Source organism: Mya arenaria, chromosome 4, assembly GCF_026914265.1.
Source record: "Mya arenaria isolate MELC-2E11 chromosome 4, ASM2691426v1".
In the NCBI taxonomy this organism is placed as follows: Eukaryota; Metazoa; Mollusca; class Bivalvia; order Myida; family Myidae; genus Mya; species Mya arenaria.
In genome coordinates this window covers 30,581,647-30,597,313 of record NC_069125.1, presented here as the reverse complement: position 1 = coordinate 30,597,313, position 15,667 = coordinate 30,581,647, and the positions used below count along the sequence as shown (strand labels likewise).

Below are 15,667 nucleotides of genomic sequence, written 5' to 3'. Positions count from 1 at the left end.
AACAAATACGAACTACTTTGTTATTATTATTACGAATAAAAACCACGTGGTTATCAAATCATGTGACTGACCAAAATGGTGGACGCACTAAAACGAAAGTGGATATTATTGCGGAAGATTTTTATAATTTCTTAGTCAAGTTTTTAAAAACAAAGGAAACACAGATATCTAACAATGGTTGACGAAAGGAAACGACTCTTACCTCCTAGAATCGGCAGTTCGGAGGAGGATCCGCCTTGTGGCTGCTCAGAATGTTGTATTCCTTTCAGAATAGAGAACAGAACTTGTTCAAAGACTGCCGTGTTAATTACCGTAGCTCTGGAGAGACTAGCTTTCTACAGCATATCTGGCAATCTTATTCTTTTTCTTAATGGGACAAAATACAATTGGTCCTCGTATGCAGCAATGAATGCCTCATACATTTTCCTTGGTGTGGCATGTATCTTTTACTTCATTGGTGGAATTGCTGCAGATATTAAGTTTGGTAGATTCAAAGTGATAGTCTTTGCCTTTGCAGTTTACACCATAGGGTATGCTTTTTTCCCTGTGATGTCCAACAAACAAATAATAAACAAGCTCTCCACAAACGCAACAGAATTTCAATGTAACATTGATGCTATGGATAAGGAGAAATACTACTGCCCAGCAGTTCTCTACCTAGCATTGGTGATAGTTGCTATGGGAACTGGAATGCTCAGAGCAAACATTGCTCCTTTTGGAGCGGATCAGGTAAAGAAATACACTCTGAAAATTAATAAATATAACTATATATAATTACCATTGTTTTTGATGGAGATCTACAGCTTAATAAAATGAAAAGTGGACAAATACATGCTTAGTTTATACCAATCTATTTTAGCTTGATTGTGCAGAAAGCTAACCGCTTATTTTAAACACTCTCCAGTATGCTTCCTGGGTCAAATTCACCAGTACTGGTTGTCCATTTGAGAGGCTACAATAAAGTTCCCTGTATGGGGATCGAACCTGGAACCTCTTGGTTGGGAGGCGGACTCTCTACCTCTGGGCCATCCCTATCTGTTTCTTTTTTGAATATTTCCTTTAAAAGTAAGAGTATTATACCAATCTATTTAAGTGTTAAAAATCTTATAATATATCTAGGGCTTAAACAATAATAATTTAATTTAAGGCAGCCGTCTCAAAAATGAAGGTAGGGGACAATTTATTTCTGTTTTTTTATGTCCAGTCCAAACACCAAAGCAAGTTGCAAATGCTTTTCATGAAATTTATTAAATAATTAATACTTTATATTTTTAATTCCAATTAATACAAATGGATTTCACGGTCAATAACGTCTTAAAATAGGAAAACTTTTTTTTTTAAATATGGGATAGGAAAGTCAACTGGTTTTGCCATAGGTAGGGTCGTGTTGTCCTAAACACAGGTGTATTTTTATGCCTGGTTATATTCTAGTGATATTCAAAGTCTCTAGGATCAGATTAACCATAAAACTTATCTTTTGTGAAGCTGCCAACTCTTTATTATTATTATTATTATTATGTGCCAATTTACAGCGCTAAATACATAAACGCTGTTTTATACACTATTTTTAGTGACGTCACACTTTTTGGACATATATTACACTAGTTATATTTTGAAAATATATAATGATGTTATTTCATGACATATTAATTTTATAAAATATAAGGTTATCTTTAGTTGCATGGAGAGGAACCAAGGAAAACTGTTGGCTTTTTCAACTGGTATTACTGGTCAATCAATGTGGGAACACTGGTGGCTCTGGGAGGCATTGCCTACCTTCAACAAGGGATCAGTGACAACGGTTTCTTCTATGGGTACATCAGTGGCATTTGCAGTCTCATTTTGGGACTAATAGCATTCATGATGGGTATGTACCTTCAAAAAAAGTTCTGATCCTGTTAAAATACTTATTTACGATCAAGAGCAATTAATCTGGCTTTTAAATTGGTCCCGTGTTTAACAACTGTGCACCATGTACACAGCCTGAGTAGATTGTGACAATAATCATAAAACAATGTAACTACACTTAGGTATTCATCATCATCATAAGCTATTTTATATTATTTCCTTGTTAAGTATTTACTGGTCTTATGATAATAATATTAACTTTATTATTTCCTGAAATACTTTTTTTGTATTTGCTTTTAAATATTTAAATTACACACATTACATACAATTATACATTTTTAGCTGTATTTTCCAATGAAAAATATGGGGTATAGAATGGTTGGCGGGCGTTAACAATTCTGGTTTAAAGTTTTTATTACATGTTATGAAGTCAATAGGTTTTTATCCAATTGTTATGAAACTTTATTATACTTTTCTACATGTTATCTTTTTGTGAACATGGGTCACCTCAGGTCAACAACTAGGTCAAATCTTAGGTAGTTTGTATTCCATTACATTAAATCAATAGTTTTTATCGAATTGTTATGAAACTTTGTCAGAATACTTGTCTTACATGAATGTTGTCTTAAAGCTGCACTCTCACAGATTAAACGTTTTGACAACCTTTTTTAATTTTTTGTCTTTGAACGAGCCCTTTTTTTAAATCCATGGAAACCAGTTATACAAGACTGCTGACAAAAAGTTAGATCACAGATTTTTACATTTAAGTTCGAAAATTGATGTTTTATGCATTTTTCTTAGTAACGGTTTAAGCCAGTAACGGTTTAAGCCATAAAACATTAATTTTCATACGGAAAGATCTATGATCTGATTTTTTGTCAGCAACATTATATCATTGGTTGACAGATATTTACTCAAAAATTTGCTCTTTCCAAGACAAAAAATAAAAAAAGTTGTAAAAATGATTAATCTGTGAGAGTGCAGCATTGTGAATATGAGACATCTCAGATCCAAAACTATGTCACTTATTCAAATCTTAGGAAATATTTTCCCCTTGTATAAAATTATTTTTTTCATAAAGTCAGTAATTTTATCCAATTGTTGTTGTTTTTTAACATTTGTGAATATGGGTCACCTAAGGTCCAAAACTTGGTCACTAGGTCAAATCTTGCAAAATTGCATTATCAAATAAAAACCCCCGGCTTTAATGCAGCGTTGCTGCATTGGCGTCGTGTTATAATTTAACAATGGTCACCATGCGGATTTCATTAAAGCCTACTTTTCTCCTACTTTTGTCAATTTATTTCTACTTTTATCCTACTTTTGGTAAATTTTACTCCTACTTTTCTCCTACTTTTGGTAAATTTTATTCCTATTTTTTTCCTACATTTGGTGAATGTTGTTCATACTTTTCTCCTACTTTTCAAACATGTTCACTTGACAGCCTGCTTATTGTCAAATGGTTTAATTCAATGACATAATAATTGTTGTATTGCTTAAGTAGGTCGTTTTATGAGTAGCAGCCCAGTCCATCTTTAAATTTTTATTTTTTTCTTCAAAGGAATGCGTACATACAGATACAAAAAGCCAGTTGGGAGTGTATTCAAGACCATCTTCAAGATAATAAGAGAAGCATCAAGAATCAAGAAGAGGAAATTGAATGCTCAGCAACATCGTTTAAACATTTCAAGGTAACCAGGGGCATCGATTGTGAACTAGTCTCAGACTCAAAGAAGTATTTTTTATGAAGGAACAAAAAATCATCTTTATTACATTCATTTTACAAAAGTATTTGGAAATAATAGTAAAACATTCAAATTAAGTCAAAATGTCAAAGTTGTTGGGTCTTCTGGAAATACTCCGAGCTAATGAACATTCGATATAAACGAAATCCAAAACATGTCCAACAATTTGGTGCCTAAGTTTAGCGCCATTCTCATTGCTAAAACATATTCTTTTTTGCTTAAAGAGAAAAATCCCAATTTATGTTTTTGTTGTTTTGTTTTTTTGCTCACCCCAAAACCATTTTGGTATGGAGAACTGGTGTTTTCTTAAAAAAACAAACAGATAACACATTCATTTATCTTTTATTTCTGTTTTTTTAAAGCTTTTTCATTTTATTCTTAAGCAAAATTTGAATTCCTAGTTTTATTCAAAACGACACATTTTTCCAAATAAAATAGGCCCAGCTCTATTTATAAAGTGGTGAACAAAAGTCTGCATTGTAAGTGGTATAAGACTATGGTAGATTACATGTAGTCATTTTCACAAAACCGTATGTTTTTAAGATTTTTTGTGAACATCCCATCAACCAGTGGGGAGAAAACTGCCCATTTGGATTCAAAATTTTGTTTAAGTCACACTTGGGATGTGACAGGGTCAAGCCATAATGCAGCCATTATAGGGCGCGGGTATACTTTAATAAACTCAACAACAACAACAACAACATGTAGTCATTATATGTCCTATTGTTTTACAGGGCACCAACAGAGATTGAGGAGGAGCAGGGCCCAACAGCATTCCTTGACTACGCTAAGTTCCGTCATGGTGGCAGCTACCACGATCATGATGTAGACGATATCAAAAAGCTAGGGAAAATACTGGCTGTCTTCACTGCCCTTATTCCATACTGGATTGTCTATTATCAGGTATTTAAGATTTTGCCTAAATTCATAGAAGGGCTCTCTTCCCTGTTTTGGTAGCACCATTCTGATCGCAGAAAGACCCTGCACTTCTGCCTCCATAGAATTAAATGCTTTAAAGACTGCCAACTTATTTATTTCTTATGTTTCGACAAGAATTAACAATGTCATTATAGATACATACAAACTCTTCATATTTGGCAGTTGAAAACTTTCTGTAGTCACTTCAGTAAAACATTATTCCTAATAATATCCGTCAAAATCATCAATGTTCAAATACTAAACAACCTGATACAATGCACCCTTTTTACCCTTACGCCAATATAAATAAATTGCTAGATTTTCATCCAAATCTTTTTTCTAAATAGTGTGTGTGGGGGGGTGGGCGATTATTTTCTATTTTTACTTTGATGACTGTTCACCGTTGTACATATGTTCATGCTTTTTCTTATTGCATAAGGGCCCATATACATGTGTTTCTAGATGAACCATGAATATGATTGTAGCAATATTCCTGTTTACATGCAAATGTTGTACATTGATACTGTAGGTATGAATAAACACTTGTTCCAGAGATTACCCTAGTTCAACATTTTTTTTAGTCAATTAAATTCAAGGTGGGGATAAAATCTAGCAATTAATTTATAGTCTTCTTAGCACTCTGTTCCTCTTCTGTAGTATGGCTCCTATTATTAAAACCTGGCTAAAAGCGTAGGAAATTGTTTGTTGCCTTGTGCTATCTTAAATTTTGCCAGCACAACTTAAATTGAAATCCACATCAAAGGAAACAGTGAATACATGTATGTTGGATTTTTTTCTTGCAGAAAATAAAACGGGATAAAATAATCTACAACTTAAGTTAGAATACAATGTACAATTATGTCGATTTTGGTTGCCTTATGACTTTATATTATTTTGGCATCGTTTGAAAGCATTCATCTTTAGAGAAAGAAAATGTTAAAATAATGCTTTTTTTAGCTCAATTATTGGGAGAATAAGAAGAGCTATGCTACTCACCCTAGCATCTGTGTTGGCGCCAGACCAGTTAAGGTTTTGCATGTAAGCACATTTAAGTCAATATCTCAGTAAATACTGTATGTATTGCATTGGAACTTAATACAAGTGTTCCAAACCATCCAATCTACTTTATTAATCAAGTGACATAACTCTATCTTGAATATAATGCAATATATAACCTTTATCATAAAAATTCTTGTTTAGGTTATGCATGTAAGTGAACATGTATAGGTTAATATCTCAGCAACGTTTTGATTTATTGCATTGAAACTTTTACAACATTACTCACCATCCAACCTACTCAATTTATCAAATATGATAACTCTTTTCTGTATATAATGCAAATTATTGCCCTTTATTTTTTACTTTGAAATTCTGGTTAAGAGTTACATGTTACTACATTTTAGTCAATATATCAGCAAATACATCATGCATTGCATGTGTTCCAACTATTCAATATATACATAATTATATTAAGTATCATCACTCTATTTTGCATATAATGCAAATCATGACCTTTTATTATTCGACTTAAAAATTCTGGTAAAGGACATTTTGCATGCAAGCGTGCATTAGTCAATATCTCAGTAACTTCTTGATGTATTGCATTGATATTTGATCATATGGCTCCCATCCATTCAAATCTATTTATAAAGTCAGATTATTATCTTGCATGTAATGCAAATGATGTTCCTTTCATTCGACTTAGGAATTCTGGTAAAATGTGGGGAAATAGTGGAGCGTGCTGTTAAATGCGGGAAATAGTGGAGCGTGCTGTTAAATGTGGGGAAATAGTGGAGCATGCTGTTATATGTGGGGAAATAGTGGAGCATGCTGTTAAATGCGGGGAAATAGTAGAGCATGCTGTTAAATGCGGGGAAATAGTGGAGCATGCTGTAAAATGGGGGGGGATAGTGGAGCGTGCTGTTAAATGCGGGGAAATAGTCAAGCAAGCTGTCTCTTTGAAAACTCTTGTTAACCTGGTTGTCAATGAAAACAGGGTTATTGGAATGCTGTGTGTCATTGAGTGGGCGGTTGGTCGTCAAATTAGGGGTTTCAAGCAATCAAACATGCCATATCCCCGGCTGGGAAAAATCCCCCAGAATTTCGATCCTTCCCCAAGTCACCCGGCGGGAAATAAAAAATCCCCCGGAATAATAATATATTTTCTGTAATACAGAGATTTTACAACAGGCAATAAGGACAAAGTGAAACCACAGTATGAGAGAGAAACTGAATTTAAACAAACAACTCCACAAGGGAGAAATGACTATAAATTTAAATGAATATTTTAAAAAAGGTTTGATAAATGCAAAAAGGAAACTTTTACAACAAGTGATTAATTTATTTGTAGTAATGATCAAAGGCAAAGAAATATTACTATTTGGGAAAAGGAAGAAATCAATAATATTTATTCAATTCTCTTATTTTGAATGATGAATCATGATAAATAAATAAATCTGTATATTCAAAAAGTAAAAGATTTTCATAGCAATAATTATATGTGAATACATTTTTTCTTACTTGCGTCTAAAATACTTCGAAATTTCGCCAACTTAAACCTGTTAAAAAAAATCCCCCTGAATACTACCAAAAATCCTCCTGATTTCCAGCCTTTCTGAACAAATTCCCGCTGAATGGTCTCCAGAAATATGGCACGTATGAGCAAGAAACTTCAGTTTCATCATCATATGGAAACCAAACTTGGTATAAAGTAAGAACATGTAGAGTGTTCGAAATTAGAAATTTTGTTTCTGGCAAATAACTTGTAGCCAAACTTGGTGTTTATTTAGAACATATGGAAAGCTGGCTGGGGATTGCTTTTGAGTTCGTTCTGTTAAAGGTCAAGGTCCCCATTTCTAAATTTAGAAATGGTGATGATGGTTATATTATTTTAGTTGTTTTTTTAATGTACATACACTTGACATATAAGATGTACTTATGTATAAGACTAAATAAACATCTGTTCTGTTCTGTTCTTATCATATTTCGATGATTGTTGATGATTGACAGATGGAGACAACATTCCTGGTACAAGGCCTTCATATGCGACTATTCCTGGGAAAAGAGGCGAACGTGACCAAAATGTGTAATGTGTCTCCCTCAACTGTCTACCCTCCGGACAAGCCTTTGGAAAATGGGGTACAATTTTTAACATTTGTTCTATTCAGGGTTGTCGTTGGTGAATTTATAAAAGTCTGCCCGCACCCTTTAATGGTTGCATTATGGCTTGACCCCATCACATCCATGTATGACTTTAACAAAGTTTTGATGCCAAAGGGGGGATTTTACCACCTCCGTTGTTGTATATTAAAAAAAGGAGTTATTTTGTAACCAAAATGCCACATCCATGGTATGTATGCAATAGAATTTTAATCCTTAGCCATGCCTGAGTGATTCCATTCATTTGTTTGGCCAATTAATTTTACAAGCCAATCAAAACACACAGATTCTTTCCTTAAACTTAAGTTTATTTAAAGTTGTTTATTAAACCCCCAAGATCTTTATTGGGCTTCACTCTCCTGACCGTAATGTCACATCATAAGTGTATCATTGCACGATGTTAAAATGACGTCATAAAACAAAAAGAGTGCTTCATTTAAATGATATTTATTATAAATACATGAGTCTTTTAAGTTATTTAAACAGAAATGAATATTAAAAAAGGGTAATTTGAACTTTGTTTTTATCTGGAACATCATTTTCGACTTTTGTGAATTTTGCAAAAAATTATCTGAAATCCTAATCTGCAAAAATCCATCGAATACAACCTCTTGGATCAAAACGCAGTCCTAAAAACCCTATTATATTATAATTGTGTAATATAACTTCACATTAACATCATTACATCTGACTAATGTAGCAACTTTTTATGAAAAAATTAATAAAGTCTTCATATTTAACAAGAATCTTACATTTGTTGCCATTTAATACAAAATTTTATGGAAAAGTTGTGGAGCCAGCCAAGGGAATGCTTTATAACATTACTTCAACTCTTAACATAATTTTTTGTATTAAATGGCAACGATGTAAGATCCTATTGAAACATTTCAAATTCAATTAAGTTTATTCAAGTAAACAAAGGCCACTGGCCCGAAATACAAAAAAAATCTACAAAAAAAATTGTTTTGTTGTTGCAACAAATGATTTACATATTTATCATGTTCAACAGATGGTTTACATAAAATGTTTTTTTTAAAGACACCATATGATCCCAAAATTGGCAAATACAGTATTTCATCAAAACAAGCTGAAACAATTGTCAATACAAGCTATAGTATGAGGCCGATAATACGTAATTTTATGACCATGACCAAAAGAATGATAAAAATAGAGCATAATGGTTTCTCACAGGTTAAAATAGCATGGAAGGTTTTCCAAACCCCGTGCAAGTCATGTGGTCATTTCACACTCTCAACTGTCAACAAGCGTTTTAGCTACTCTGACTGTTATTTCTAGCAGTGTTGACCTCTTTCAAATGTTTCCATCGATCAATTTCATCATCGAGTATGATCTGTCGTTGTTTAGCAGCTGTTTTATGCTTACTTCCAATGTCCGTTCTTTTGGGAAGCCATGAAGTGTGCATATTTAGTATGTGAAAGTCACATGACAAGTACAAATAAATAAACAAACATTATTTTTAAACTTACTGGATTTTACCTGGTAGACAAACCCAGTATTTTTTAAATTTGAAAAATACACAAAAACTGCAAAAGATGTATGTGTCGTAAGCAATATGATATATCAGGAAGTTTGTTTCAATGTGTTGTGCACAACATTCTCAATTTTATGTAAGTTTTTGACAATTTTATTTTTCTTCCAATTGCATCATCTGGTGTCTAGTCCCTTTAATGTTATTTATTATTTTCAGTAGGCATTAGAGAAAAGAAATCATTTGAATTATTACCAGATGAATTCCAATTAAAAAGATATTGTCTAGACTTCAAATAATATTGAATTAAGGACTTTTAAAGAATGCATGATATTCACGATCAATAACTGTAAAATTTTCATTCAGACAATATATACAAAGTCACTCACATTGGGGAGTATTTATATCTCTTTCATGTTTGATGTTTATTTTATGGTTTGTACATCAAAATCTAGCCAAAGCAATCTTATATTGTAATGAGATTTCCAGTTTTGTATTTAATAATGTTTTGTAATACAAGTTATATTAACTATATTGAACAAGTTACCTGTCAATATAATAGTGTTATTAGTACTGGGTTTTGATTCATGAGGTTGTATTCGTCTTGAGTGGATTTTTGTAGATTCAGATAACACAAGAGGCAAGCTAAGAGAAATCAACATCTGAAAATTCATGAAAATCGAAAACTTTGTATCGTATCAAAACAAACAACAAAGTTCTAATAATCATTTTATTAAATGCATCACTGGTTTAATCACTTATAAGACCCATGTTTTCATTAAAAAATATTTGAATGACACACTCGTTTGTTTTGTGACATAATTTCACCATCAAGCAATGATACGCTTATGATGTGACATCAGGGGAGTGGAATACCGCCATATTGCACTGCAATAAAAGACGTACTTCCATATTTTGCAATATGTATTGCGTGTGGATTTATGATGGGTATATAACAAAACAGAATACTTTATAGTTTAATTTCAGGCACAACATGGAATGTCATTGGATAAAACACTAATGCAAAAGGCATTTACAAATATACTTTTTGTGACAATTTAATATCCATGTCTATTTATCCATTTGATAATATTTTCTACAGATTCAATTCAATAACAAAAACAGTTACTGCTTAAAAGAATTTCTATGAAACCTATTGGCTTGATATCCTCATTGGCTCGAACTTCATCTAATGGACTGATTTTTGTTTACTCTATATAAGCATACTGGCTTGGCTTAATATTTGCCAGGGTTGAAGTATTTTGGACGGTTCCAGCAGATATCCAGCGAACAGATTTCGACTGAACTATCTCTCGATTTTCTACAAACATCATAACTTACACACATGAGCATGCTATACATTATGTATAATTTCAGTTTGGCATAGCAGTTGCATGGTTGACGCTATTCGATGTGGTACTTCTCATCATTCTCATTCCGGTTATGGACAAGATTATCTACCCCTGGATCAACAGCCAGGGCTGGTCTTTCACCATGGTCAAGCGAATTCTTGTCGGCTTCGTTTTTGCGCTCCTCGCGATCATTGCTGCTGGTCTGCTGGAGATTTATAGGCGGGGAGAGTTTTGGCGTACTGATGCACCCCATTGTTGTTACAAGATGGTTCCACAACAAATACGTTAGTATTTTGATACACTCTGGGCCGATTGTTTGGAACCTTGTTTAAGTTAATTATGTAGTTAATATAACCATTGGGTAGAGTTTTGGCATTCAGACGCACCCCATTGTTATTACAAGATGGTTCCACAACAAATACGTTAGTATTTTGATACACTCTGGGCCGATTGTGCCGAACCTTGTAAAAGTTAACGACGCAGTCATAGTCATTGTGTTTTGGCATTTTGACGCACCCCATTGTTGTTACAAGATGGTGCCATAACAAATACGTTAGTATTTTGATACACTCTGGGCCGATTGTTTGGAATTTTGTTAATACTGCACTCTCAAAGATTGACAGTTTTTACATTTTTTTTTTTTTATCTTGGAATCAGCCGATTTTGGCCTTAATGCCTTCAATTAGGTCTTGTAATATACCTCACTGTAGAACAGATCTCAACTGTTTGGAAAACTAGGAAAATGATTTCTCTTAAAGCATTACTAACACTTTTAGCCATAAAACATCAATTTTCAAATGTAAATATTAATATGAATAAGTGAGGTCTGATCTATTGTCAGCAATCTCATATCACTGGTTGACAGACATTTGAATCACTATGGCTCATTCCAAGACAAAAAATAAACGTTGTCAAAACTGTCAATCTGTGAGAGTGCAGCTTAAAAGTTAACAACATAATGTAATCGTTGTTAATTCTTTTATAGTTATTGCTCTGGAACTTTCAAGAACACACTTGTGATCTGCAGTATTTCTAGCTAGGTTTGAGACAGATATCTCAGCTGTACCTGTTCATTTAAACATAAGGGCAGGGCCATTATTCATAAAACATCTCATTTCCTACTAATGTCATTTTCCTAAACGAAGTATCTCACTGGTCATTTGATATAAAGACTATATACTATCTGTATCTTTAATGCTTTATTTTTCACATCTGTGTACAATTTCATGTACATATAGTGTTTTTGCGACCTCTATGATATATATCAGTATTATATATATGAACCTTTCACCCAACATGTGTTTTTTTTCGTACTTTCTAAGGTACCATATCATTTAAAACTTCTAAGCAGGGAACTTTAATCTGATGCTACTTTTTAAAAAAAAATTGTTAGCAAAAGGATAATAAACATTTGAAAATACTAGAATTAATTCATGACATCGTACACTTTCTATTTACAGAGAAAGGGGTGACGTACTACGCAGCAGATCTGAGTATATTTTGGCAGATACCACAATACGCCCTCATTGGCTTCAGTGAAATATTCACAAGCATTGCAGGTAACAGAATACATAACAGGACCTATTTCTATTGTTACTCCACGGATCCGACCATCAGACTTATTCCCCTTGAAAAAAATATCATATTTTTCCCAATGTGGATAAAAAATTCCCAATCAAAAGAAAAGGTTCTGGGAACTATCGAATTTAGCAATGTTTGTTTTTCATCAAATTCAGAGATCCGTATGCAATATGAACTGTCATAATTTTTTGCAATAGATAATTACACAAACAGGGATTGATATTTCAGCCGTTTCAGGTCTTTTGAAAGGAAAAAGGAACTAATATGTTAATAATTTTCTCATTTGCAGGAGACAAAAACTGTTTCTTTTAACTGTAAAAATTCCTATTTTTTATGTAAATTGATTATTTTTTCTCAAAATTGCATATATTTCGCGACGCAAATTTTCCCAAAATGATCAGGGTCTTTTTCCCAAAATGGGCAGAAAAAGGCTTGCATAACGAAACACTTTCATTTATCATATCATTGAAAATCAGTGTTGAAAAAAAAATAAAAAAATTGATACATACAATTGTTAAATACTATATATTTGGTGTTCATGTTTTCTTATAACTTCCTTGTGGTTAATTTTAAATTTATCATTTAATTACCTTTGAAGCTTTCTTGCCAGTTTTGATTTTATTTTTTAAGTAGATTTAATTTTTTTACGTACAGTAACCCATTGGCTTGAACTTGCTTGGCTTGAATCCCTCGTTGGCTCAAACTAGATGTAAAAGATGGATTTATTTATACTTAAGGTTACCAATCCCACTTGGCTCAAATTTTCAGAGGCTCAAGTTATTTTTGTCAGTCCCTGGGAGTTCAAGCCAATGGGGGTTCCACTGTATATTATTAGATCCATTTGAAAATAATTCTAACTAGATAAGAATTAATTTTGACTACCCCTCTCTTTTCAGGACTTGAGTTTGCCAGTATGGTTGCACCTCGTTCCATGAAGAGCAGCGTAATGGGCTTGTTTTATTTCTTTTCGGGGCTCGGCAGTTTTCTAGGCTCGCTCATACTTTTCATGCTCCAAAACAGGTGGTTTTTCGACGAGGATCACGGAAATATCAACTGTCAAAAGGGCTGTTATAATTCTAAGGGAACATGTCACCTCGATTGGTACTTTTTTCTGCTGGGCGGAATACAAGCTGCCGGGTTTCTTTTCTTTTTGATTCTCATTCGAAAATTGAAACTCGAAGAAGATCCTGCCATAATTGGACACGCATCTTTAAATGATTCCCTGGAAGAACGTGAACGGCCGAGAAGTCGAAACAGGGGACGGAGAATAAGAGTGCAAGAAAACCCCTCGAATATCACTACCCCAGAAAGATCTACTACACCAAGGTCACTGATTGACACAGACATAAAAACAGAGTCATCTGCTTCTGAGTCAGGATTTTCTGGCGGGGAGGCTGACGGTATAAAAAGACTAAGCAATATGGCAAAGAGGGGAGTCGTTAATCGTACCATCAGCAAGGACAGAACTGGTAGGATTGGCCTCAACGAAGGTGCCCCCGAATCTTAACAATGAAATGTTGGGACTGAAGTCCATAAGGGGTGTGGTACATGTTTTTGGGGTGAGATTATTAACAGAGTGAAACTGTTATTTCAAAAAATGAATTTAATCATAACCTCAGTAATCTTAAATCTGTATAACATCACAAATGGCATCACATTGATTTTTTTTATTTTCTCACCTTGTGTTCATTTTTAATAAGAATGGCAACCAGTACCCAATTACTCAATCGATCGTCCGAGTATTCGAATACTATTTTACTACTCGAGTACTTAAAAAAAGTATTATTTTAAATTTCACTAAAACCACGATATAAAGATATACAGACTGAAAATTTTATTACTGGCAGAAGTCCACACTCAAAAATATAGCAAAAACTATGACACAAAAATAATTTTAATATGCGACTAAAATTCACAAAGATCATGGTTCAAATGGCATACAAAACCATGGTACCAAGTGAAATAAAGTTGCCCCCAACAAAGCTTTATAAGATGTCTACCTATAGCAAATAACACCTGTGTTATCAGTGCTCATAGCTGTTTTATCTACTTTATAAATTACTTATTTAGTTTTAAATTTGTATTAAAGTGATACTCGTATTTAAAATCTACATATATCCATGTATTTTTTTTTATAACAACCATAAATTTGGAGTGATAAACCTTGAACTACTTACTAAGTAAGGCATTCATGGAAAATATTAATTACTGATAACAAGATTGTAACCATGTATTTAATAGCTGAAAATGCACTAATATTAAATGACTGGTGGGTCCTAAAAGATTTACAGTGATCAACTATCGCATCATAAGGTAGAAATACAGTGTTTTCTGCACCTTTCTTTTGAATTAATCACGGGTATCCTTCATAAGAACCATTGTTTTAAAAATTCATTCGTCCTTTTCGGCAAATTAAAACGATTGTATTATTTGTGGTGCTGCTTATTTAGGAGTAAGAGTGCATCTAATGTACGTGTTTTACAGACATTAACTGTGCAATTAATTTAAGTTCAAAATGTAAAAAAGAATCCTCAGCCATCTCCATTCAATAAAAAAACCTGTTGATTTTTGTTGCTGAATTCTTATGATTTAGGTCAAATTTCTTTTTTGTGCATAATACGGTAGATCTAATTCTACTCCTATTATAAATTGCTGTTTATTGATTGTAAAAATATATATGTAATAGAGGACTTTTGTATGTTCAAGTGTAATATTGCAATATATTTCTCAGAGTGAGCACCAAAAAGCTATATTTACTTTTGCTGTGCATGAGGTTGAAATATAAGACTTATATTTGTGAAATTATTTGGTTTGTAATTTTATGGTAGTTATTTTTACTGTTTTTCTTTCAAAGGCTGTTTCATGTATGTATTTTGTCATATTATATTCCAAAAGATATATTTGCTTACATGTTAAATATTAATTTTGTGTAATAATTAATAAAAAAAACTTCTGAAAAATTTAAAGTTGTGTATTGCTATAAGAAATTCTGCTGGTTTTTCCTATTAGCAAGAGGAAATTTATGTCTGGGTTACGGGGCATAAACTTAACTGTGAACTGGTGTTTCAGTGCCCTTTCCAAGATGGTTCCAATTCGACAAATGCATTATTTTTACAAAATAAGCCTAGAATTGTCAAAAACAAGTTAGTATGAGGCCGATAATACATCATTTTACATGTCTCAGCTGAATTTACCAATTAAAGAATAATGTTTTCCCAGTTTATATTGTGTATATTCAGTATGTGAAAGTCACGTGATAAGTACAGATACATATACTGCACTATTTTGGTTAGCAAGATGAAATAAATTTCAATGTATGTTTTGGTATGGAATTAACAGGTTGTTATCTCCAGTGAACTCCTGTTTCACTGACCAAACCAAGGTACCGGTATTCATTATGGGGAACATATAGTTGCCGCTTCGTCTGTCTGTCCATTTCACTGTTTGTGCCAAGGCTATTTCTCAATATCTACTGGCTTGCTATAAATGAAACTTGTTGGGGAGCTTCACTAACAAAGAAATGAGCATATATTTGGCATGTTCCAGCTATGGTGTTTTTTGACTGAGTTATTTCC

General features: G+C 33.1%; 1 protein-coding gene across 1 annotated transcript; it reads left to right on the top strand.

Moving 5' to 3' along the window:
* Positions 1 to 76: 76 nt before the first annotated feature.
* On the top strand, positions 77 to 15,070 carry LOC128232711 (solute carrier family 15 member 4-like). The gene is made up of 8 exons (XM_052946419.1): positions 77 to 729; positions 1,678 to 1,867; positions 3,410 to 3,539; positions 4,328 to 4,496; positions 7,521 to 7,649; positions 10,537 to 10,795; positions 11,972 to 12,070; positions 12,989 to 15,070. The coding sequence occupies exons 1-8, from the start codon at positions 175 to 177 to the stop codon at positions 13,597 to 13,599; spliced, it is 2,142 nt and encodes a 713-aa protein (XP_052802379.1). The 5' UTR covers positions 77 to 174; the 3' UTR covers positions 13,600 to 15,070.
* Positions 15,071 to 15,667: the final 597 nt, after the last annotated feature.